Source organism: Chroicocephalus ridibundus, chromosome 10 (assembly GCF_963924245.1).
Source record: "Chroicocephalus ridibundus chromosome 10, bChrRid1.1, whole genome shotgun sequence".
NCBI classification, from domain to species: domain Eukaryota; kingdom Metazoa; phylum Chordata; class Aves; order Charadriiformes; family Laridae; genus Chroicocephalus; species Chroicocephalus ridibundus.
In genome coordinates, this window is record NC_086293.1 from 19,142,122 (window position 1) to 19,168,882 (window position 26,761).

At 42.0% G+C, this 26,761-nt stretch overlaps 1 protein-coding gene across 17 annotated transcripts in view; it reads right to left on the reverse strand.

Annotated features, from left to right (window-relative positions):
* The window catches only part of PXK (PX domain containing serine/threonine kinase like), a 37,761-nt gene extending 13,209 nt beyond the window's left edge, over positions 1 to 24,552 (reverse strand). For 2 of the 17 annotated variants that reach the window (XR_010072817.1, XM_063348259.1), the window contains exons 1-12: positions 19,051 to 19,149; positions 13,544 to 13,594; positions 12,829 to 12,876; positions 7,987 to 8,173; positions 5,979 to 6,056; positions 5,740 to 5,813; positions 4,779 to 4,853; positions 3,409 to 3,513; positions 3,152 to 3,253; positions 2,336 to 2,497; positions 861 to 978; positions 342 to 420 (exon numbers count right to left, since the gene is read on the reverse strand). Coding sequence is in view for 15 of the 17 variants with exons in the window: in XM_063348259.1 (XP_063204329.1) it covers positions 342 to 420; positions 861 to 978; positions 2,336 to 2,497; positions 3,152 to 3,253; positions 3,409 to 3,513; positions 4,779 to 4,853; positions 5,740 to 5,813; positions 5,979 to 6,056; positions 7,987 to 8,173; positions 12,829 to 12,876; positions 13,544 to 13,594; positions 19,051 to 19,056 (1,085 nt within the window). In the remaining 2 variants the exon portion in view is untranslated. Of the gene's footprint in view, positions 1 to 341; positions 421 to 860; positions 979 to 2,335; positions 2,498 to 3,151; positions 3,254 to 3,408; positions 3,514 to 4,778; positions 4,854 to 5,739; positions 5,814 to 5,978; positions 6,057 to 7,986; positions 8,174 to 12,828; positions 12,877 to 13,543; positions 13,595 to 13,891; positions 14,226 to 19,050; positions 19,189 to 24,347 lie in introns of those variants that run through there. The other 15 variants (XM_063348248.1, XM_063348247.1, XM_063348256.1 and 12 more) reach the window with 13 other exon arrangements.
* Between the last annotated feature and the right edge of the window lie 2,209 nt (positions 24,553 to 26,761).

Here is a 26,761-nt window from a genome sequence, read left to right on the forward strand (position 1 = left end):
AGATGCAAAAAGACTCCTTATTCTAAATGCTTTAAAACAATCTGTATATGATCTCAATCATGCTTGCACTACATTAAAGCTGGATCAATTTAAATCATAGCACCATGCTAAATAAAATGCATTCATGACAGCTCCAACACACCAAGAGAGAAAGAAACGTTAAACGAGCATCTATCAAGCAATGAGTTCTATAAAGCCTATCAGTTTTAAATTTGGGATACACTACATACCTCAGAATGAGGAGCAAATCTTTCTAAAAAGGAACAAGAGCAAAAGGGTTCTTCCTCCTAATATAATTGAAAACATTGCTATGAGTATAAAACAAGTAAAACAAGACTTACGGCATCTGTAAGAGCCGTGAAACAGTTGGCATGCCATTCTTCATAGCTTCACAGGTCAGAATGGATTCCAACACAGACACTACCAAAGAAAGAATAAACACAAACACATTTTTGCACTGCAGGATAGCAAATGATTTAGAATGAACATCTGGCACTGCTGCACGATGTTCCCCAAAGTACTGCATCAGCTAAAAAGTGATGAAGCTCTGTGGCACGTGTTTTTTATTATAGTGTTACTATTGCACGTACAAACTTTTCAAGAATGTTAGACATGAGGCGAGGGAATCCAGACATCTAATTACTTACTACACACTGGTTTATCACTCAGTTAAAAAAATAATTATATGCTACACATACTTCAGGAAGAACGCATTTTCTGTTTTTTAACAATTACTAAGTAATTCTTTCCGGTCAGAGGCTGGAAAGCTGTTAGGCTGCTATTTCACAGCACTTCAGCTTAGGTAAATGTAAGAGTACCCAAGGAAGGCGAGACTGACATTTTCTCCTTTGTATACTAACCAACAAACACTGATGGTGCAGGGGGGAAGCTGTCTACTGGAATCGTATCTGGGGGTCTTCCATACGTCATTTCATACAGTAAGTGCCCAAAGCAATGTACATCAACACCTTCTAAAGTCTGTAGAGGAACAAAAAAAAAAAAAAAAAAAAAACCACAACTTGCTAGAACTAATCAGTTTTTCACAACTAGTTTGAAAACATGTGATAACCCATCAAAGAAAAAGAGTGGTATCTCATTTGAAGATAGAAAAGAGGAACCATTAAGACAGTTTGTAACCACAACCATTTCCCCGCACTTCAGCTCAAATGAAATCTTCACGTCTCTAGCAAAAGCAGCTACTGCTGTACGTGATGATACAAATGGGACAGCAGTATAGTCATGACCTGTAGAAGTGCGTAAAGTAGTAAACTCTTTTCATACAAAGTAGTTCAGAGCCATACGTTGATACGAATCATAACCAAGCACGTTTTCCTAGCTAAGTCAAACAGTAAAGAACGAGATTCATAATATGACCAGCTGTCACTTTACAGGGAGGTAGATAAAAAGACAGCAAAAATACGTACCAAACAAACCTATGAGAGCCTCTTTCACTCCTCCTTAGGTTTGTACAAGCTGTACATAACAAGCTAAGCTCCCAGACAGCATATTTCTGAGATTTTTGAATCATGTTTAAAGAGAAATGGCTCCTCTTACTGGAAGAGGCTTACAGCTTTGATGGCTCTAACAGATTTGGACTAACCATGAACTTTTGATCGTTTCTTTGACAGCAGAGAAGAACCTGTTTAGCAAGGTCAGCACGCAGCTGTCTCGTGATGCTGTATGGAATTTATTACAATGAGCACTTAAAGGCAGGGCAAGATGCTGGCTAAAAAACTGTATTGCTGCAACAGGGCAAGTTTGTTTTCATATTTTTGTAAGAAGATAGTATTTTGCTTTGCAAGCCTGCAGTTAAGAGACACCCTTCAAACAAATAAAAAACAGCTTTTGATAGCCAGACGTCTGCAAGCATCTAATCAATTTTCACAGTATCCACCAAAGACAAGGCTGGTGACTACTCCCAGCTAAGACCAAGTAATACGCTGCGCTCACTGTACAGACAGGCAAGCGAAAAAGTGCGGTAGACAATATGCACATTCCTATGAAATACGAGACCAGGGTGGAAAGAGATCTTAAAACAACTGCAGTTTACCTCTATTTATGCCAGCACTGCTGTCACGAAAACCCTCACCTGTGCTCCCCTCCTACCTGCTTACCTTTGGCCTGAGCCTCACTCCAACATGCTGCAACAAAACTGGGCAGCCAGACAGGGATTTGCAGGAAACAGAAAAGGGATTTGATGGAGAAAAGCTCAGATAAAAAAGAAAGGGGGTTGAGAGAGGTGGTTTTTTTTTTCATTTTAGTCAGTTCTCCACAAACTGAAGTTGAGGATAAAGGGATGAATAAGAGTCAGCTGAATTAATTGCCTGAACCTTACATTAATTTTCCGAAATTGTGAAAAGTATGATCGATAAAATGATGGAAGTCCCAACAAGGAATTTTCTAGATCCAGTAACTTGCAGGTGTCCCCATCCAACATCACATTGGCAGAGTGAAGATGGCCATAAGGAAATCCTTTCTCATGCAAGAATTTTAATACCTGAAAAAAATCCAATACAGAAGAACTGTCACTAGGTGCTCTGATGATCTCACGATCTTAAATGGTCCGATACTAAAGCAGATACATAATAAACGCGACCCCTATTTGGAACTCTTGCTGAACTTGATCTTCTATCTACATCATCTTTGGCTGACTAGTCATTTCCATTTCACTGGTAGCATTTCTCACAAAACAAACATTTGATGCTGATCCTCAAAGCAGGCTTACAGAGGCCTCCCACAGAGATCTGGAAACTAAAATTCACAATTCTACTGAGTATTATAGTTTGAATAAAAAATTAAAAAAAAAAAAAAACAAACCACGTTAATGAGAATGAATTTATGGCACATGTTCTGTAGGCTAAGAATTACTTCTTTCACTTTTTCCACAAGGGAAAAACTACATTACCACCTTTCTCCCACTTAAGCTCCACACGTACCAATTGCCTTCTTTGGTTTTTTGGTCAGGAATGGCCTCACACGCACACATCTAAATTCAACTCCCAGCAGCTAATCTCAATTTACACTTAGCTTTGAAGTCTGCTGCTGAAATAAAGCTTGTGTGCTCAAAAGTTTGTGTGCTTTTTCTAGTAAAATCAGTTGGCCTAAAAAAGCCTAAATCATAAAGGCTGGTAAATAAAGCAAAAAAAAATACCTCTAATATTTGCCTTCCATATGTTTTTATTTGCTGAAGTTCAAGACCTTGAATTTTTTTAGGATTGCAATACTTCTTCAGGAATGGGTCTTTTGGCTTTGCCTTTAAAAGAAACACACATATCAAGTATCATGCTCAGAAAAGCCAGTAATTGTCTTAGTTTGCAATAGATGGCAAACAGTTTTATAAAAGACATCCTGTGGTCATTCCAGGAAATATTCTACCGTTTGAGTTGGGGGCAGGGAGGGAGACCTTACCTTATAAATAAGGTCCTTTAGTGTCCCTTTTTCACTGAACGGTCTAATAACCAGCGCTGAAGATTCATTGGCAGTGGCAAAAGTGATTTTGTAAATATAAGGATGCTACCAAAAGAAGAAACTGTAAGTAAGTTTTAGATGACAGATTCTGTAATTCATTTTTGCTTGATTCACAAGTAAGAAAAGATCTGCCTCAATTGTATATTTAAAGTAATAAATTGGATTCCGTCAGTGACATTTGCTCAAGTTCGTCAGTCTTAACCTGAAGTAAATGCAAAGAAAACTTCACAAGAACATTGTTCAACTTCCATATAAGTAATTTTTTTAAAAAAATCCATCAACTTTTTTTAACAAAACATACTGGCAGCTAAGACAAATGAAGAATCCAGCCCCATTAATACTTATACATGAGCAGCTTTACTGCAGGTTTAAGTCATGCTAAGCTAATAAATTCATTCATGGTTTTATACAACTATGGCACATAAGGGAACTCGGCATTACGAGCTGTCATAACAGTTTTATGTCTTCAGAAATTATTATAATGACTTCCTGCAACTCTGTGAAACCAAATGAGACAGCACAGTTGGAAATAAATTACACATGTAACACATGCTTTCATTGGAATTGCAAGTTAGGAAAAGACCCCTTGTTCACGTCCTGTTTTAATACATCGGTTTCAGTGTGGTTTGAGGGTTGAAAAGCCTAGTTTTCAGCCTCTTCTGTTGTGTGCATCTGCTGAGCTCTGAGACTGCACAGAGGGTTACCAGAGGTTTAGACACCATCCTCTTCAGCCAGTCTCTCGCACGCTTAACATCCTTAAAGAGAAACTCCTTTTGGAGTCAAACACCAGTTTTTCAGACAGAGATACCTATTGGATTTATAACGTGGCATTGCACAGAAGCTTAAATTGTACAGCCTCTGCTCTACCTCTACTAAGATATTCCTGTCTTAAGTTCAAAGAACTGAAAAAATAAAGACACTCGTTGCACTGCCTTATCCACCGCTGCCTGAGAATAATCCCAGCACACGGGTTAGCAATTACACCTAGACAGCACTATCCTAACAGCCAAAAAGTGTTCAGGAGCTGAAATAAAAGCTCGTGATCTCACACTACTGCACAACAAGAAAAAAAATACAATTAACGTCAACTCTGAATCTCCTGTAATAACCCTGCAGGATTACTATTTGTGCTGAGAACACGTTACCTCATACTGTGTGGGAAATGTAATTAAAAGGTTCACACATCTTTAAATGAAAGCAACTCTAAAATTATAAACTATGTCTGCTAGGCTACATGTGCTTTTGCAAGATCAGTCCTTGACAAGCACTTTTGTGCTGGCACAATTTAGAAGTCTTCAAGTAATACTCACAGAACAGGAAGAAAGAAGTTTCACAGCATACTGTAAGTCTTTGTCAGACAAGTATTTATCAGGGCCAAGATCAGCCTGGAAATAAATAGGGAAAGAATGGCATCATAATAGATGTTGCATTCCATAAAGAAAGCGTGATCTATATTCTGCTCTCACAAATTAAGGCAGCTGCTTGAAGGTATATTTTGAAGCTCAAGCAAGGAAATCACACATACAGAATGAAACTTGAAGAGGCTGAATAAGGCCATGGTTTCACAATGCAAAGTGTCTGACAGTAAATAAGTATTATTGCCTCCTTCCTCCCTCAGTATCTGACGTGCATTATTACCACCGAATGAACTCTGCCAACCCCAAACTTGGCAACTGTGCACATTGTGAACCGATAAGGCTTAAACCCCCACCTTCTTCCTCTCCAGCAAAAAAACCTTCCCTCCTCCTGCAGGCTTTAGTGATATCTGCTCGCCAGTGAAGTCTCACAAACAGCTACGCTGATATAATTAAGAGGGCAGCACATTTCAGCACAGGAACACAAGTGTTTAGCAACAACAAACTATTTGGTGTCAATACATGTCTACCTTAAAGGAGCAGTTCATGCTTCTCTCGCCTATTGGTCAGTAAAACTAAAGATCCGAGTAAGCAAACCCACCAGTTTAAAAAGGGTCACCTTGTTACTTTCAGTGAGCAAATTTATACTACGGTCAGCATCATTACAACCGAAGAAACAGAGGTGCAGGAATAGGAACAAATGACCAGGCACAGAAACTTGCAAACTGGATTTGCCACCAGCGGAAAGAAACATAAGAAGTTCCCACACTACGCAGCCACCTAAGGGCTTTCAAGGCTCTTTAAAACATGGAGCTCTTAAGTCTATGTCACTGTCACTCACGCATGGTAGTCAAGATAAATGAAACCAGCCAGGTTCATTAAGAGAGACCTAAGTATGAGATGAAAGTATACATACCCAGCTTAGCATTAGCCGTTCCTTTGGTTGATTCTTAATCTTCATCAAGAAATATTTCTTACGTATTCGCCAACCTACAAAAGAAGAGTCATCAACAGCTTTAATTAAAACACGATTAAATCACATGGCTTACAGGGAGGACAAGGTCTGTAAGCAAAGATAGTATTGTAATCTTAGGACAACTCCCATAGTTGGAAAAAAACATCAGACAAGTTTTCATGCATACATACTCTTCTTACCTATATCTTTTAATGGTTCTACCACTTCCCACTTTGGCTCTGATCGGAAGAACATTGAAACGTGCTGTAAGGCAATTTCTGGAAAGGAAAAAAAAAAAACAGTTTTGAAGAGACTATTTAAGATGATAATCCACATGCTAGGTAAGGTTCAATGCCAGAAGGAAGCCTGCAGGGATTCAGGCTGAAAGTCAGCAAAATCACCTTAAAAGGAAATCAGATAAAAAACACAGTTAAAGGACGTTTGCATTTTTAACCTGTAAACACAAATCCACAGAGAAAGTGCTGCCTTCAAAAAACTTAGCTTATTGAGTTTGCATTCTACCTGTACTAGATCTACATTTCCAAGTCCAAATCCAATGCTCCCAGCGAAGATTTCCCACACTACATTAGATCTTGAAATGTTTCTGCTATACCTGTAGAAGTGCTAACTTTTACATCTCTTTAATGTGCATCTACATTTCCATGACTACATGTAAACCAATCAGTTCTGTTTCACTAGGTGTTAAGCTGTCCTTCTGTGCAGGCAAAGGTATTTTGCTAGCTATCATGACCCAGCACATATTTCAGGGGAGAGGGGGAGGTCGCCCTTCTGGTTACTGAATCCTCCTGCAGCTGGGAACACAACTGGTTTATTCATGAAGCGATTTGAGGGGAAATCTCAGTGAGAAGTGGTGACGGCAGGGGGAGAAAGGGAATCACGCCAACACAGAGTTTTCTCTAACGTGGCTTATCTTGGCATAGAAACACAGCAAAAAGGTAAGGGTGCACTGATCTTTCTGCACTGGATCTTCTCTCTCCAAAAACAAGCTAGGAAAAAGAGAGAGAACAGTGCAATGAATATTAGCTCACTGCTCCGTTATTTTAAAAATGACAAACTGATGGTGTTTGCAAAGACCATAGGCAATGACGACTGCTACTAACTTCCCTGCAACTTGCTGGAAAAACAATCGTGATGAAAGCGCTCAGAATTAACACAGAAGTCACGGTGTCTCCTAGAGGATTTAAATTGCTTGCTCAGCATTAGCCCGACAAACTGCATCCTTAAAGAGTTACTAATAATTTACAACTCCTCCACAGCTTATCATAAACATCCGGGAAATGTTCTTTGCACTTTGAAGCTGGAGATACAAGAATGTTACATAAAGGGAGAGCAAAAAGACAACTGAAAAGGAAGCAGTAAGTTCCTGCTTCAGTAGGCTCTGCTTTTATAAAAACAAGCTTTGCATTTTGCGAAGAGTCAGTTTGCCCATGAACTAAATCTGCAGAGTGGGTTTCATCACTAAGAGGAAACGTTTTTTTCAGTCTGTAAGACAAATATTTAACAATTTCCAGTGGCTGAAGCTGAAGTCAGGGAAATTCAAAGAAGAAACATTTAATAACGAAGAGAACTGATCACTGGGATATCATTTTAAGGGATGCAGTGATTTTCCAGTACTTGGTGACTTATTTAAGCCTTGAAGAAGTACTCAACCTAGCTCAAACAACGAGGTCTAGGAAGTCTCACAACCCAAACTGACAGCGGGAGCCAGACAAGATGACCACAATTGTTCCTGTTGATTTGAAAAACCTCAGAACCATGACGAATACAAGTTTCAGTGTTCAGAAGATCGGCTGTTTTAACAGAACGCGGAGCTGAAACTTAACTCCACCTTACACTCCGGTAGACAAATAATTTCCAAACACCAACCCCCCCCATTTATCACAAACTGTGAAAAAGTAGATGTCACTCTCACCAAACCCCCTCCCCCAAGTTCTGCTTACATAGATCTGACCCTCATCACTCCTCTGTAAAATAATTCAAATACTTAGACTTGACAATCGCAGCTTGATTCATGCAGAGTTGGGGAAACATTATCATAAATAATCACATGCGCAGAGTGATAGTTTTGAAGGTTATTCCCCCCACCTGCCCCCCCGTGCTTCAATGTAAATCCTTGCCAGCGTTAATGGCAGATATACAGCCATGCTAAAGCGAAACTGTAACGCAGTTTTGCAATTCCTCACTTACCAGTGTAGTTTACAGAGTAGCTGTTTGGGTCCAAGAATTTTTTTACCAATTCACAGTTAGACAGGATGTGATGGGTAGTAATTACATCGAGATAGGCCTGGAGTCCCTTCTGTCTTTCAGCGATGAATTCACGCTCCATATTTCCAATCAATTTTTTTGGAGGAAGAGGTAGACTTAGAGTCGAGATCTTAAAAAGAGAAGAAAAATTACTAACCTTGCTTTCAAAATGCCTCAGGGACATAAACTAGCAACCCAAAAAGTAAAAGAATCTTAGCAGCAAGCTAACTACTGGATAACTCTTTTTGTACTGTGTATATACAAGCTTTTATGTTTTTTCTAAGTACTGTTGTCAGGGTGAGCTCGTCAGACAACAGCTCGCATCCCACTGTGAAGAGATTAGTAAGTGGAACGACACTGAAAATGCAAGAAGATGATTTTTTGCTAGTGAGTCATGCATTTAAGATCACTACACAAAACTTTCAGATACTAAATGGCTACAGTTCTCAGCAAAATCCTTTTTATGACATACCTCCACCACAGCACAAAACAATTCACACTTTACCATTTTCTCCAGATAATATTTATGCCTTCTTATTTCATGAGGTGCAGATTAATAACTTTCCTTTGTCTTTACTGCCTTTATCAGTAATTTAAAGCCCTTACTGTCAGTATTTTAAATCTATAATTTCAAATATGGTGCAACTTTTCCATTTTCTCTTCCGAATTTATTGCTATACAGTTTTTAAACAGCTATACATCTTTCAACCTAGAAATAGCTGCAGTCTACCAGCGGATGTGCAGCAGTTGTTTTATGTTGACATAAGTGATCCAAAACTTCAGATAAAAATCAGAGATATACTTCGAAACGGGACGACGAAAAAAATGTATAGAAATTCAAAGACTTATGTAAGTCAGATCAAAGAGATCAGCTTTAGAAAACAAAACTAGGTTGCACATTCAATTACGTCATGTGAATTGCCAGGATGATTTTTTCATGTTGTTAACACATCGTTGTCCTGCAGATCAAAGCGCCTGCCTTGGGTACGCTGAGTCTCCATGGGAGTTATCTTTAAGAAATATGTATCGCAGGAATCAATTACACCAGATGCAATAACCTCATTTCTAAAGCAAACAGTCCACCGGGGAGAAGACAGTGACTTCTGGTGTTTGAACAACTTTCATTTTAACTACTGGAAAAAGTAAAGGATTAGTTCAACAAACTGGGGCAGAAGTAGCAATCCCTCTCCTTTTTTCCTCCTTCTCTGGAACACAGGAGTTGTGTGTCCCCCCCCACCTTAGCACTTCTACTTCTGTTTCTGACTGCAAATTATGGGCTAAAAAAGACCTCTAACTACGCCTGAATTACCAATGTTAATAAAAATCATCCAATCCACCGAGCATTTTTTTAATGCTCTTTTATACCCAAAGGGGGAAAAAAGTATATCCAGGAAGAAACCCAAAAGCAACAATATACCACTTAAAACTAATGTGGTGAATTACTGGCTGTAACACCAGAGGCACACAGAACTTTCATTTGGCAGACCACTCTTACTTCAATTAAAAAACAATTTTCTAAACAAAACCTAAATCCATTTCTGGTATTACTCACTTGAAAAGCGTATCAATTCACAATCACCTTTACCTTCTTGACCCGACAGCCAGCTACCATCAGGGAGAACAGGACTCTAGTTCAGATGTTTTCAAAACCACTATTATTTGTTTTAAAATTTACTTCAATAAACCACACATCTGCTATTTTTCAGCAGAAAGTAACGTTCACCCCCAGGTTTTTGTAGCTCTCTGCCAAACCACAGAGCACAGCGAGAGCACTGTCTGCCACAGAAGAACACCTCACTGAGGTTCTGACCTTGCAAAGACCTTGCATGCTTTCAAACACCAGTGGTACTTCTCGGTGGCCCCAGCTCAGCGCTGGAGCCAGGATGGGCTTCGCCAGAGAAGAACCTGGGAATTAACGTTCTTATCTTCAAACCACAGCCCGCTCAGGAATGTCTGTTCAAAAGCTGCAATAAAATGCTTCACAAAAGCCAGATACCTTGCTGTGAATACTGTACCAGTAAGTAGTTCACTTAACAAAATAGATGAGCGGCCAACGATCTCCACACATCTCTGTCAAAGAAGTGAAGGGGAAGAAATCCAGGACAGCCTGGAAGGAGCTTTTCAACCCAGGAGATAGCTGAGAGTTCAGGGCACCTGGCTTGAAACTTTCTGACGCAGATCAGGCTCACAGGTATACACCTCTCGTTATTTCCACCGTGTTTGGTAGGACTGCATCCCCTAGCCTAGCCCATTTGGAAATGCTCAGTCCTTAACGATTATTGCATAGGTAGCACCAGATTAACAGCAGAAAAATTGCATTCCCACTCATCTGCAGCTGTGTGTTGAAACACAACCACCCAAACCTACAGAGAGGTCAAGTACGCCACAAGAACTGGAAGAACTTGGGGCTTTACGCCCAAAAGAAGCTCCAGCAGTTTTTCTAGCAACATTTTGGTTTTGAAGAAAGGAAATTGGGTTTTGCTATTTTCTGAGTGCTCATTGCTTTACACTATTGTTTTGGTTTAGGGGGTTTTTTTTGGGGGGGTGGTGGTGTATTATTTGCTTGGAGTTTTGTTTACTTGTTTGTTTAGTCTAATTTCAATATACAAAAGATGAGAGTTTAAAGAGTTTAAAAACAAGTCGTGGGACCTGAATAGCGTGATGAAATATTGTTGCTTAGAGTTCTGGATGGAAAGAACTGAGGAGTGTTGCATGTCAAGCTTCAACTCCAGCATCACAAAGTGTATTTTATGAAAAAACTCCAAAACAGTAGGAGAAAAGACCAATTTTAACATGCTTCGCGCCAGCTACTGTCTGCTGTCTCTCAAGCCCAGGCATGTGGAACTAAGATGGAGGAGCAGTGCTGTTTGTCAAAAGCAGAGTTGTGCATCTTTGGTAAAGGCTTAAAACTCTCTTCCTGCCCTTCTCCTGGGCATATAATGAAGAATTTCACCTCCTAGGGCAGCACTCCGTACTAGCCAGAAAAGGCTGTCTCCAAGCTGAGATCCATATTTGCCTTTCCAGACTGTGGAAAGCAGAAACAGGACTCTGAACATCAAGGGGTGAGCAGTCATTTTCACTGAAGGAGACCGAGTGCTAATGAACTCCTCCTGTTAATTTAGCCGCCCTCTGCATACCCTCCTATCCAAGTTAGAGGGATGTTTTGATGATTCTGTTTGATCTTTTCTATCCACCCAAGGAGCTGACATTTTTGTCCCAGATTTTAGTATCTTACAGCTGAAAAATCTCTCTCTTGTTTCAAATTCCTCCTTGTCCCACCCTGCAAGTTGCTGTCAAATAAATTCCTGAACCCTCCACTTTCATCATTCACCTCTGCCTCAGATACAAAGGCCTTTTCTTTCTGTCCTACATCATACATAGCCTATTTACCTTCACTTTCTAGACCTTCCACATAGACCTAACCTTTCAGTACCTGCCATTTCTAAATTTTAAGTCTTAAAGGTCCATTGCCTTTTCTACTAAAGCTGTTTCATTTGAAAGTTAAATGAGAAGGCAACAAAGCTTTTTCATGCCTTAAAACATTCTATTCCCCACGGTTAAGAGGAGCTTGTTATAGGTGGCTACAAAAGTGAAATCTTTCTTCTCTTAAAGAGAGTTTTAAAAACTTTCTCAAAATTCTCTGTCCCATCTCTATCAAAACTTGACTGTGGTTAAGACTACAATGACCACTATGTACTGTGACGGAGACGTACCATCTCATTTCCCTGTTTTCCCATGGGTGCTTATCTAATCTTAAATCTTGGATTTCTCTGGTGCAGGAGGCATCTTTGTATTGCATTTATTCAGCACATCACACAAGAGGTTTCTAGGTCACGAAAATCAAGTTCCTACGTGCCACTGCACATTCAATAAAGTAATTCCACAATGCAACCACGTTGCCTCTGTTGAATTATGACTAATTTATCCACCTTCTAGGATAGGAATCAGTTATAGCAGACTATCAGAGTGGACAATTCAACATCCTTAGATGTTTTTGCCCACTGCAGTTCATCAAGCAGATAGCTGATTTGATTGGGGTGAGGGGAGAGGGAGAGGAAGCAGTATTAAGCTCTTGAATTCACACAACATTTAACAGAGGAAAAAAAAAAATTCAAAATCACAAAAATCTCTCCTCAAATTGCAAAAGTGTTCCCTTTTTATCTTGCTTGCATGGAAATCCTGTGTAACAGGTTTCACTCCTGTAGATGCTAGCCACTGCTGCGTCCCCCTTCTTCCCAAACACACTCATATGCCCTGCTTTTTCCCACACAAACTAAAAAGAAATAATTGTCCGAAAAAGCAAAAGAAAACGCACAGTAAGTCCAGTGTTTAACTAAGGAACACTTTCCAGTGATACAGAGAACCATCACATGATAAGCAGCATCTGGTAGTGCTTTTAGACCAATATAAATAATGAGACACGTAGTGCTTCAATGCTGGATTTATAAGGTTGGTATGTGCCTTGGCTTTCTTCGAATCAAAGGGGGAACAAATAATACATAAAACCGGAACAAGTCACAGTACTGAAGGAAAAGATTCAGTATCTGCCAATTTCCTCCACTTCTATATAAATTGGTCCTGTTGATGCTAAAATTAAAATTTTACAAGAGAAAACATAAGAGTGAAGTAGTATACATTCAAGTTGCATTTAAAGTCACAAGTTTCTCCTACAGCTATGCGAATTTGTGGTTTTTCTTCACTGCAGTATATAAAAATGTCACAAGCCATTTTAAATATATCCTTCTAAATTACATTTTATATTTATATATCAAGGGTGAAAGTTACCTGCAAGCTATTATTAAGCAAGTCAAAGTCACTGTATCGCCTCACAATCTGCAAAATATAAAGACAAAGTTCAGGAAACATATTACTTTTCCCATTAGCATTTTACTCTTCAAAATCCCATCGGAGAAAAGTAATTCCCATTTATAATCTTGTTCTTTTAAGCATTTTTGTACAAATGTGTAGCTGCCAGATTTATGTCGCTTTGCCAGAGAGCAAAGAAAAGTTTTTAATCCTTTCAGATCAAAAATGCATTTCTAAACATTATCTTAAAACAGCTAAAAAAAAAAATTTGCAAGCAAAGTTGTCTGCAAACAAAGCATTGTTGCCATATTAGATATATCAACTTTTCATAGTCATCTTCATTATTACTTCCAGGTTTCGTTGGTCGTGTATCAGCAAGGCTGTGATTTTAGCACTAAGGAAGGCAAATGGCATTTGAGATTTAACTTATGGTTGTACCAACACAAGTAGTAACACATCACAGGCTTTTTCCCTGGAATTTCCACAATAGCAGCAGACAACATGCCTTCTGTAGCTGGCAGCAATACTGTTTTTCTCTTAGTTTTTGACCAAAAGTATTCAAGCACTTCACGTTCTCAATTCCAAACCAACATTTCCCTCTCTAGCTCAAATTTAATGTCTAGGAAGAGTCAATTTTCAAATTCTTCCTAAAAAGGCATCCTGGTTTAAAGAAATCCACAATTTAAGAAATTACCTGCCAACTGTTTTCTGCTGAAACTCCTCTCTGAACACGGATTATGTATTCCTAATAAAAGGAAAGAGTTATTTGAAATGAGAACTAATGAGCTGAAGAAAGTTTTTAGGTACTTCTCCAATTGTGACCACCATTCAATTAGGAAACGTTCAGAACCAGAAAATTCAGATCCAGATGTTAAGTGCCGAGGTGAAGGTCAGGGCTGGGTTTGCCCAGACCCATCACTAGCAGCTGTCTCCCTCTGCTTCATGGAGTAGAAGACAAAGAGAGGTCCAAGAGCTTGCAGACCTGTAAAGCACTCAAACAGTTTCATTTCGTTATGGGAAAAGATGGCAAGAGCATACTCACCACACATCTCGACTGACAACAGCTGAAGAAACCTCTCCTCACCTCACCTCCAATATCTAACCAGTAGCCCCCAGGAATTACTGCTGCCATCGTAACAGAATAAAATGCCAGTAAATACCCACAGCTGCCCAACCTCTAATTATTTTTGTACAAGAAAGGTTACCACAAAAGCTTTGGGGTGTGCTTGAGTAACTAGAACGTATCGGTCTCTCATTATGATAATTCTTCATTTATAATGCATGCTTAAAGTTAATCATTTATATATTAACTATGCAGATATATCTAAATCTCAGTGAACCGCTTTTAAACTTTAAGAATTAATAATTCTCCCACCACAATTACATTAATAAAGCACAATCCTTTTCAGTCTCTTCATTTCAAGCTCCACTGAACCTTTTACCTGGTCAATACAAGATCATCATTATTTCAGATTTATCTTATATCTCAAGAATAGAAGATACCAAGTATTTTGCACACCTGCTTAGATATTCTTCAAGGAAGCCGTGATTTTGTTTACCCCTACTCTGTTTAAGTTTGAAAACAGCTCTAAAAACACTTTTGACATTTCAAAGATTATAAATGAGGCAAGTCCTTTTCCTAGAAAGCCTATAATCTCCATTTTAGATATTGTTTAATTAGCAAGGAAATAAAATTAATCTGGGCTAAGTGTGGTAACAGATACTTCCTTTATCACTTGCATACACAAAGCTCTACAAATGCAGCTATTTTACAAGTCTTATTATGCAGATAATCCCACGGCCATATAGTTTACATTGAAAAACATGAAAATGGAGAGCCAAAAAGTAAGGTGCTGCCTGAGCAAATGCAACTCTCAGCACGGAAGAGAGCTGGAGACTATGCAGAGTCAGAAGAGGGGGAAGAAGCCGTGCAGGTACCCATGTTTTTACACTTTCCCTCCAACCGTATCGGTCTGACACTGCAGGACGGTTTATGTCCCCAACGCCTTTTAAGCACGTTCATCTTCTCTGCTGTGTTTGGCCAGGGGTGGCAGGACCCACCGCCGGTGCTCGAAGCACCACTGAATCCCCCAGGCTGCCTCACCGACCACCGCACACCTGCAGCTGCAAAATCCAAAGCGAGAAGTAGAAATTCTAAAACAAATAGAAATTCAAGCCACGGCTCACAGTCTTTCTAAGCCGGAACGTGCAAAAAAGCTCTTTGCACTTGTGCCAAGCGAGGCGTGAGCACCCACCCAGCCATCGCCTGCAGTGCAGCAGGCATCACATGGCAAATCATTTGTTATTTGGCTCAGATGACTTCATTCACCCTGGTACAAACTTTCAAAGGCATTTTATGTAAAGTGCTGAATAATTTTTCGATTTCAAATGCCACCCAGTTTTGCTGAACTGCTTACATCAATAGGGTTATTACACAAACAAAAAGGAGAGATCGGAGCATTATGCACGTTTTCTTCAGATATTAAAATTAATGCTGCATTCCAAATTATCATGAATAGACAATAATGAAATAACAACAAAGGCATTTCCAGCACCTTGAATTTATATACCAAATTCGTCCATTCTGTAACAATAACTCTGTCTGGCATGTACCTGCATACCAACTAGATAATTCAATTAATTAAGTGTTTGATCTATGAAGTATTATAAATTCAGCTTCCCAGTTAAAAATCCACTACAGGCAGTTATTCGTAACTTCTTTCAGGGACTGTGAAGCGTCTTCTGGTTTTGGCAGTTGCCTTCAGAACCACACAGAACTAATACTGCACTTTCAAATGAAATGAAATTAAAAGCTTGTACCTGAAAAGCACAAATGGACCATTGGATGCAAACAAAGTGGGGCACATCATAGAATCCCTTTGTAGAATTGAATTCTCCTTTAACATTTACCACCATGAATAGTAGGTAGCGTAGATCAAGAATTATGACTATTCCACACGAGAGGCAAAGGCAACACTTATCAGATGGCTTTACCTTGTGTGGCCAACCTTAACTAATCCATTATTTATTTACTGGAGTTCCCTTCCAAAGCACAATGCTGCTCAGACAAAAATGCTATTCCATTTTTTAAAATTCACTACTTAAAATATCCTTGATCATCAACAGCTATCAAATATCTGTAGCAATTTTGAACCATCTAGACTCAAGAACAAATTCAAGATTAGTAAGCATGAAAACCAAAGTGATTTAAAATACTTAATGTCCCAGCAGCTTAGGTGGAAATGACAGAAATCCAAGATGTCACAAACCAAAACACATAACGACCACAGCGGAATTAAAGTATCTCTTTTCAGAAAGTCAGCCTGACATGCTCTCTCCATATTCTCTTCTCCTACCTATTTGAAAATATAATTAAGGTATTTTCTTGCAAAACAAGAAGCCCAAACCCTCATAAATAGTAACAAAATTCCACGGAGCTGACTGCAATTCAACCAGCATAATTATGCTTGGAAACTGTGCGACAGAACCCGATTAAAGGGACACCTGGAGACCCAGAGTCACCATGAAAACGTGGCTTTTCCTGTTTTGTGATTTTGTGATCGTCGCTGCATTTTGGGAAGTAGGAAGAGGCCACTTCGTACACAGCCAAAAGATTGCAGCAACTGCTTATTCAGCAAGTCTCAAAGGAACGTTGGCCGTTTCTCTGAGAAGCCACGTCAGGGATGATTCACTGTGTTCGGTCATTCATCTTTTCTAGGATTTTGAAAGAAGCAGAGTTATTACTCAACCCCTTGTAGCACTTACTCTTTACCCAGCGATTAACCTTTTCTGTTGTAGCCCCAGAAAAGGCCCTCGGGCAGACAGAACGCACAAATTCATTAGACAACCGTCAAAGCATCTTATTGCATACAACCACTCTGATCAGGACAACAGTCGTCTCTTCTGGAGAGCCTAAGGACAAACAACCCAGGGCTCAGAGCCCATTCTCACAGTAAGATTATATTACAAAACTAGATTTGCGCCACAACTATTTTTTCCACACAGACTCGAGTATTTTCCTATCCAGTTAGTTCTGCTTTGGCACCCAAAAGCACTAATTGAGCCCCCTCTTTACACCACAGGTTCACAACCTGAAATAAGAGAGCATCACTCTCCAGATTCCAGATGTGGTCTGTAATTCTGTCTGTATGGAAAAATGAAGTCCCCACCACACTCTCTCCATCAGTGCTGACCGTAATAAAGAATTGGCTGCTTCAGCACTACCTTGTCAATACAAATAATGAAAAAGCCTAAATGCCCTTCTGTTGGTTTGTTCCGCTCCCCCCCCCGCAAAGTTGATAATGAGATTGAAAGTCAAAGAATAGCTATAGTAGAAAAGCCACAATAAGAAATACACCACCAGACCACAGTATGCCGAGTTTCAGTGAGAAACTGATACTTCCTATTGCCTCCGCACGGCAACAAGCTTGTCTTGGGATTATAATTAGCACCACTGATATATGCTTCCCATAGGACCAAAGAAGAGCTTTCAACTCTGCAAGGAAAAAGCCTAAATGCACAAAAGCCATTATAACTCTGCCAAATTCTGTTTTGTTTAGGAAAAAAAATCTGAATTACGATAGTGGGATTGATAGTGGGACTGAGACTGGGCCCATAGGAAATAAATGGCAGCGTAAGGAAAGCAGATCGGCACACTCAGAATCATTTCTGTTTAGCTGCATCATCTAACACAGGAAAATATGATGGCTTCAGAAATAGCTAGTAATTACTAGAATTTACTCCTGCCGACAATTTTAGGGATCAACAACCAAGCTCAGCGAGGTCTAGGTTAGCTACATGCATGCAGAAATTCCCATGGCATTTCTCACTCCTACACGAATGGCTCAAAAATCTTCCCCATGACTCAGTTTACCGAACAACTTCAAAGGAGCCCTAACAGCTGCTAGCTGGCAAAGAAAGGCCTCAGCTTGCAGGACAACCTCACACTACTGATTTTGGCTGCCGGCAGAGAGCTCCCTGGCAGCAACTACATAAGAGCCACCAACCAGACAGGCCATAAAACCCTTCCCCGAGACCACCTCCCTGAGCCCCTCCAGGCCTCCACACAGGGAAGGTTTGTACGTCCGCTGCGCTTCCTACGACTACTGCCAAGCCAGATCCTGCCACAACCTTCACATTCCAGCAGCAGCAGTTCAGTATAGATTTTTAAAGACGCCAAGCAAAGCGGTTTTACCTATGGGATCATTTCCTGGCTGCTCCCATCAGTCAAGGAAGCGGAAACCAGTGCTGGGAGGAGGAGGTCAGGAGCAGGGAAAGCTGTATGACCCTGGATGCGCACTGTCATTTCCTAAAAATCTTCTTCCTACCACTACAGAGCGCTGGATAGAGTTTCTGAAAAAGAGTATCTTCCAAACATCCACATGGATCAGGGACAACCACACTGCATTTCTGCATCCTTTGCCAATAACAGTTTCACAATCACTGCCTGGGATTAACGTTATCCTGAATTTACCCACTTAGGTGTTTTTTTCCGCCCCAGATGCACCAAGATTGTTCCCTGGTATTCCAGCACTTGTTAAAACATCAGCATCAGAGCTGCGCAGATAATTTTGTTACCATTCCTAGGTGAAAGTTACACAGCAAAGTATGTCCAAACATTTAACAATTGCTGTTTATCATCTTTCCTGGTTTTTGAAACAGAAAGCAAACAGGAAAGAAAGGCTTTTGCAGAGACAAAATAGGAAAGAAGCGGTGAATTTAGAGATTCATATAATAAAACGTAGAGAGTCTCGCCAATATTGGGTAATACATTCTGTTTTCCCAAGAAAATAGTCTCTAAATTTCTGGCTCAGGATAGTCAGTCTGTTTTTCACAGATTTCTGCTGTACATCTGTTTAATCCAACAGGCTTGAAAAGCCAACCATTATAAAGATCCAGGTCACCTTCAGGTCACATCAACTAAAAGTTTGAAAGGGCTTTATTTTATAAGCATTAAAGAGAGGAAAGCCTAATTAAGCATGAATGCAATCCCCGCTTAAGTAGGCTGGATTGGAACAATTTCTCATAAGAAGCTCTTTTAAATGTTTATTTAGAAAATCTCCCATGTGAAAAGTAGCAACAAAAACCAGGAAAGCTGCTCAGAAGCGGGGACCTCTTCGCTACAAGGCACAGAACTTATTTGCTATTGCACAACCTGCCATTAAACCCATCTGAGGTACGAGCAGCAACAGCGGTGTTTACCTGCATTTTAAACAACGCACGTGTTTGTCCGGGGACATTCTCTAGCTCCACACACCCTGTATTGCTGGTGTAGTAATGAGTAAGCCATTCAACAAGTGAAAGCGATGAAGTAGGACAACTGCAGGGGAAAAAATAGGACACGCGTTTACGTGTAATGAAATGTTCTGAACAAGAAAAGCTCCAGAGAGAGACAAGAGAAATAACAGCATCATCGTGGCCTTCACCAGAAAAGCAGAATACTCAGTATCTTTCAGGAAATACTCAGTAGCTGATAAAAATATTCCAAGTCCACTGCAAGATCTCTAAGGCAATGGATTCTCTAAGGTATGATACGGCAACTAGTATTCTGACTGCAATCTTTGCAGGAGCTACAAACACAATACTAATTTAGTTAAGTTCACCAGTGGAAACCGTAAGGCTGGGATAGCTAAAATTAGGTGTGATGAAGCAGCTATCTTTTTTGAGCCCAAGCTGGGGGTGGAGGTGGGAGGTGGTCAAGCTTACTTACTAAGTGCAGTGGAGGAACTGCATTTCCAAAACGTCAAACAAGCGAACCCTAATAGTTCCCTCTCTAAGGCCACCTCTAAAAGGAACTTCATGATTTTTTTTTTTCCCCCAAAGTGAAGGCAACCTTCACTGGAGAGGCTGAATTCCTTATAAAGCAGACGTGCAAAGTCCTTTACAAGCTCTTAAAATAAATCCTACAGTTCTAGAAACATATGGCTCCATTTTTGTATCATAGAACAATATAGGGAAAATATAAATGCTTTTTCAAGATTTTTCTAATCTAAAAGCTATGAGTGTCAACATGCATCATTGCTTAAGGAAAACGAAACACTCCGAAAGTATGTTACAAGAGGGATTTATTTCAGCTGTTCATTTCCAAATGCCTTTAAGACAACAATGTACTGTAGCAAAATTGGCTGTTTCACTGCTTCAATTTCAACATGAAACGCATGAAAAAGGAAAATCACTTCAGAAAAGAATTAAGGAATGTTCAGAAGTATACATATAACTTGCTAGTGGTTCCACTGCTTTGAAGTGCCCTAAAACTTGTATGTACAGTTGTGCAGTTCTTATTAAGGAATATGTTTAGATTATTGCGGAAGCAAATAGCATCCTATTTTAAGGCTTAGAAAGAAAGCCACTTTTAAATAGTGAATATACAGATGAGATGTTCCAATATGAAGCAAGTTCAACAGCCAAAATTTATTAAAGCTTTAGTGCAGAAAATGCCTCTGTTGCACAACATTTGGCATTAAGATGAGACACGTGCAAATGGCTTAATACACTGGATGCAATTCCACTCCGGTTGAATTCAAGGAACGCAATGGCAACAAAACGGATTCATTTTCTGCAAAACGGCTGATACAGATACCTGCCACGAGCACCAAACCATGCCTAGGAGAAGGCGCCCAACGCACTCCTGGAAGTTATACAGTTACTCTCTCTTCCTGTGCAGTGCCAGTAACTGAAGCACATGGCAGGAGACAAAACGAAGCTGACAGAGTTTCCTCGTGCAATTTCAAATCTATTAAGTCAGGTACTATTGGAATGGGCCTGCGATGTAAGTATATTTGGCTTTCCAAATGAAAAGGACTCCATAAACACTGCACTATAGAACTAATTAATGTTTACAAGTATCTAAAGGGTGGGTTTAAGGAGGACAGAGCCAGGCTCTTTTCAATGGTTCCCAGTGACAGGACAAGGGGCAATGGGCACAAGCTAGAACATAGGAAGTTCCGTTCAAATACACGGAAAAACTTCTTTACGGTGAGGGTGACAGAGCACTGGAACAGGCTGCCCAGGGAGGTCGTGGAGTCCCCTTCTCTGGAGATTTTCAAGACCCGCCTGGATGCAGCCCTGAGGGATGTGCTTTAGGCAATCCTGCTCTAGCAGGGGAGTTGGACTAGATGATCTCTAGAGGTCCCTTCCAACTCTGAAGATTCCGTGATTCCGCGATTTGCGTGAAAGTGCACACTTCAACAGATCTCAGGCTGCTTGTAACACACTTAACCAGGGAAACAACTTTTATAAAAAAAGAAAAGGCATCATTTTCGTCTTCAATTATCATTGGAAATAAATACGCAGAAAGAAAACCTCAGCTGGCAATTTCTTTGTTGCAACACAAGAGCATGGAGATTGTGTACCAGCTGAGATGCACTAACTCAAGAAAGAACTTCTGAGCATTTCTGACTTGAAAGAAACATAAAAAGCTTGTGAGCGTACCAGAAGATTTTGCAGTTGATTTCCTAACAATCTACAAACCACATTTACTAGATGGTTTACATGCTCTTACTAAGCAAAAAGTGCAAACCCTCAAAAGAACATTTTAAATACTAGCTTTATCCCTTCTTAGGTTTCTGGAGAATTCAGGTAAGTAAGTAGCAGTTTCGGGTTTTGTTTTCAGTTTTGCTTCTTTTAGTTTCACCTTCATCCCCAGGAAACAGAAACTCAGCCTCTGCCAAGTACAGCCCTTGATTCAATGCTGTTAAGTCTACACTTACCCAGTCTGTTGTATTAAATCTAAATCAACAGAAGCCGCTCAGAACAATTGACACAAGCTTAGTCTTCTGCTTGGTATTTCACCATGTCCACAAAGCTTTTCCTGAAATTCTTCACCTTTTCCTCAACTGGTTATTCGGAAGACTGGCTATTTTCAGCACCTACAGAAGGTTTACATTATTACTAGCTCAGTCACCACGTTAAAGTTGCATCTAACCTGGGCCTAGATCATCTTCATATCAGCAATTTTTTAAGCAATGATCTACAGGAAAAGAATTATATATACAAGTTTAAAGCAATTCTTGCAACACTAAGCAGCATTATAAAATCTTAATACATACTGCTGACAAAAGAATAGAAAATTTATTCCAGGATGCCTTTGTATTTCAGCTTTAGAACAAGTCTAGCATGTGGAGACCTACTTCTCCAAACACTAGATTGGGATGAAGAACTGCATAGATCTACATCTTTTGAAGGCGTCGCTTTGAGGTGGGATGAGGAACAAACCCTAAAAGCATTCAGTTAATGACAACCTACTTCCTTACGTCTATAATATAATAAAGTAAAATACAGTCTTAACGCCCCACAAAAGCACTTCAACCCTTGTTTCTCAGAGGGGCTTCATTTACACGCCTCCATTGAAACACAAGGATCTATTTGCGTGGCTGATTTGAACCAGGAAAGTTCAGATCAGGGACAGCACCACCCATCAACAAACAAATTATTCGGATACCAGGGACAAAAGATGAAGTGTCCAAAATGACAAAATAGTTGACTTACATCAAATAAAAAACCGAGTCTGTGTTACGGCTTCCTGTATTTTGATACCCCACACTGCCTCTATATAAACCATCTGTGCTACGCACACTTCAAGCCATCTTTCAACTATCAACAGGGCTTCTGCAGTAAAACAAACAATTACTAATAGATGTATCTTAGAGACAGATTTTAAATCAAAAGGCACAGTGCTCCAGCATTCTGTTATTAACAAAAGATCAGAACAAATCAGTAGAGAATTTTTTCCGAACATCCGTTAGTAACAGAATACAGAGATGAAAGACAGAGGGGGGAGCAACATTTGCTATCACACTCACCCAGACAAGACAACACACACACAGAGTCTGGATTGAAAAACTACTTCCAAGTGCTCATTCTAAAAGAATTTTATGACTTTTTTTTTTTCCCCCCTAACCAGAATCATACAAACCAAACAAAAGAACACAAAAAGCTACTGTCATTTGCACTAGCAAAAAAATAGTGTAATAAGGCACGATGGAAACAAATTAACAGTGAAACTGTAATCTGGACTTTTAACCGGGGAGTGCTAGAAATTACACAGCTTCACGTAGGACTTGGCACATACACCCCTCAGCTATTGAAACAGGTAAAAAGTATCAGGCTTGCCAGAAAATAAACCTCATCAGCTTTATAAACCCGGAATTGTTCAAGGCCAGGCTGGATGGGGCTTCGAGCAACCTGGTCTGGTGGGAGGTGTCCCTGCCCACAGCAGGGGGGTTGGAACTAGATGGTCTTGAAGGTCCCTTCCAACCTCAACCATTCTCTGATTTACAAGAGGAGTTGCAACAATGGAGAGCCAGAGCCTGCTGATCCACAAGATCTTCTGGGCAATTTCTCACATATAACTTCTGTTCAGAGGAAGCCTGGAACATCAGTTAATGCATGTTCCTCACACAAAAAAACAACGCTTCTGAAGCGTGGATTACTTATAGGAAGAGTATTTAATAAGAGAGGCTACAGATTAGTTGTGCATCCTGTGGTGAACCTACAATTATTGTAATTTGGGTTAATAGGAGTAGACACTAGACGCAAGGAACGAGGAAGGGAGACCATCAAGGCAGGCATGGCAGCTGTGTGTGGGGCAGCAGGAGCTCCCTCTCGCCATGCCAGACACGCTGCCCGCTGCTGTACCTGCTGCTGTGTGTACCTGCTGCTGGAGCACCCCTGGCCTCCAATACAGCCCAGCATCCCCGCTCTCGGCCAAAGCAGGAGTCAGAAGCGACAGCCAGTTCTATCTCTCTCTCTCTCCATGATTCACAGCGCTGCTTTGTCATACCATAAGTAAACCTAGTTTTTAAAGTGGAAAATAACTGCAAACAGGAGGTTATGAAATGCAGAGTGTCACTGCATGCTCGAAAATGGTACATTTCTCACGGAGGCAGCGTGCGTGTGTACTAGACATGCCAGGAGAATTAATCTGTGACATGAAAAGTCGCGGCAGGACTCGTCCTGCTGGGTGTCACCGCTCCCCACAGCGGAGAGCGTGGGGCCGTACCCCCACTTCTGTCTCCGCAGCCGTACAGCCGTGGCGGCCCCCTCACACCTAACTTCACCTCAGCAGCCCAAACGAGGGGACCGGAGCCCACTTTTGCCCCAAAGGGCTGTAACACACCCCGAGAACCGCCCCCCCCGCCCCGAGACGACACCCGCTCCCTCAGCCAGCGGGCGCAAGGCCTCCCTGGGGCGCCGGGGCGAGCCCCGAACCCGCAGCCCCATCGCCGGGAGAAGGCGAAGGAGTCCAACAACTCCCGGCTGCCCGCAGGGGAACCGGGCAACGGCGGCAACCGTCGCAGCCCCGAGAGGTGAAACCCGCGCTCCCGGCTCCCTCACACCACCCTCCCCCGGCACCACACCGGCTGCCCAGGCCCCGCACCGCCCCAGCTCCCGCCGGGATGAGACGCAGGCCGCGGGGCCGGGCCGGGGCGCGGGCCCACGTAGCCCGGACTCCCTCCCGTTCCCTCGCCTCATCCCCCCCCCCGGCCTGCCCCGCTCACCGTGTGGGAGTGCAGGCTCTGGCTCGCCTCGATCTGCGCTGTCAGCGGCACCGTGTCGTCCAGCAGCACCTTACCGGCCGGCGGCTTCTCCATGAACGCCATAGCGGGGCGGGGAGGGGGCAGCCCCGGGTGGCGCCGCCAACCTGCTTCCCGGTGGGGAAGGCGGCGGGGAGAGGAGGCGGGAGGCGGCGGGGTGGGAGGCGGCGGGGGGGGGGGGGGGCGCCGCTGTCAACACGGCAGCGCCGCGACGCCGCCGCCGCCGGGCCTTAGCGCCGCCCGCCCGGCCCCACCGACCGCCAGGGGGCGCCGCGGGGCGGGGCGGGCCCGGCGCGGTCCGAACCCCGGGGTCGGTAAGGGCGGGAGGGGGATGGAGCTGCGCGGGGAGGGAGGGTAACGGGGGAACGGACGGGGACACACGGCCGCCCGGGGACACGCTCTCGGTAAGTCGCCCCGCTGCTCCGCGCCGCCCCGGTGGCGCCAACGGCTGCGGTGGCTTCAGGGGGGGTTGCGGGAGGGGGATAGAGCCCGGGAGAGCTCCGGTCCTCCCAGAGAGAGGAGGAAACTGAAAGGGGCTGGTGCACTTGCTGCTCGTTCCCTTTTGGGGTGGTTTTTTTTTTTGTTGTTGTAGTTAAACGACCACAAAAAAATACAACAGCACCCAGTATCTTCTACTCAATTTGTAGATTCTTTCTTTTAAAAACCACCGATTTTAAGTTGTTAAATTGAGTTCCACACCGTAGCTTTCATCGTAGCAGCGCGGAAAACTCTTTCTTTCAATACTACTTAGCACTCGGGAACCTACTGCCTTCTGAACACTCGTCTGCATTTCCTTTTGTCTTTTTACACCGTATTCAGGAATTAACCTCACTGAGGATGCTGTAAGACCGCAGAGCTCGAGTTTGTCGAACGCGTCAGTCAGTTATCGTAAATAGCCTCATCCCTCCGTCTCGCAGCTCCACACCAACAGGAGAACGGGCTGCGCGCTGTGGTTAAACAGCTAAATCTCAGGCTGGCACAGCAATCCTTCCACACTACTCCTCCTCATCACCCAGCAGGTCAGGTACAGGTCTGATTGCTTTTGTTAATAGGCATTACCGCGACAGCTTCCCATCTAGAGAGGCAGGTGAACAAGGAACTAGGGAAGGCACAGGCCTGCTTTGAAAAACAGAGTTTGGTAGGGCAGAAGCCAGCGATCAGGCAATGAAGTGACCCAGGGCAGAATGAAACGGGAAGTGAAGAATTCCTACAGACTGGAGATAAGGAAAGCTCTCGCTAAGTACTTGTTGTGAACAGGCCAAACCCAGTGCGTTCAAAATAGAGGGCATGTTGAAGCCAAACAGCTCAAACATTACTCCTCCCTCTGATCCAGCCTGACTGAACACCTGGGGTTTGTTGTTTTGGTGCAGTTGCATTTAAGAACCAGATGTCACAGCCGGACAGCGTTAACTGTTTTACCAGTAGCTTTCATCACAGTTGGAGGACAAACTCTCTTCTCACAGCAAACAACTTTTCAGGTGATTTGCAGCCAGGAAAAGTTACGGGTGCACTTCTGCTGCAGAGAACATGGGAGGGGGTAACAGGTGTTTTGCCAGAAAATGATAGGAACCACCAACTGAAGACATCCTGTACTTTTACTCCTGATGGTCCCCATCATTCCTGAAAAAAGTTTCTTAGTGTCTGATAATTTTATGCTGGTACTAAAATAATTTAACCCAGGTGATTTACTAATGAATTTACCAAACGCCTACTTTACCAGCAACCAAGGTACTTCCAGTGGGCAAAGGGGAATACATGTTCACGCAGACGAATAAGCAGAGAGAAGCCATTTAGGTTGTGCTCAACAAAACTGCCCCTGCTTGTCTTGCCCCCAGGAGCACAAGGAGGCAATAAGTACGAGCGGTGACAATTGGGCTTTTTAAAAGCCTCCTTCACTCTGCTTCTGGGAAGCAAGTTTCAGAGGCGTTTGTCATTAAAGGTAAATTTTTGTTTGCTTATAATCAGATTTTGTAAGGTATCTCAAGAATTCGAAAGTATTATGAGAGCCACATCGCCAGCTGTATCAGGCAGAGTATCTTGTTTATGTGAAGGCTGACTACTACTAATCTGCAGATCTAAGGAAGGCTAAGGAATATTGCAAAAGAGCCCACTGCACCAACATCAGCTAGAGCTGCCATGGAGATGACAACCGATCTTGCAGTACACGTGTGTCGATACCTCCCCTTCTGTTCTCTCGTTAAACACACAGCATCATCCCTTCCCACCGGTGCTTGTTAGCAACAGAACGACTTTGTAAAGAGTGAACAAGTTTGAACATAGGTACTGCGGACTGTGATTTTGCTGAAAAGAACAGCTGCACCATAAGCCCCGACACCGCAGACTTCCCACTGCAGCAGAGCAGCAGCTCGTCTTAAACG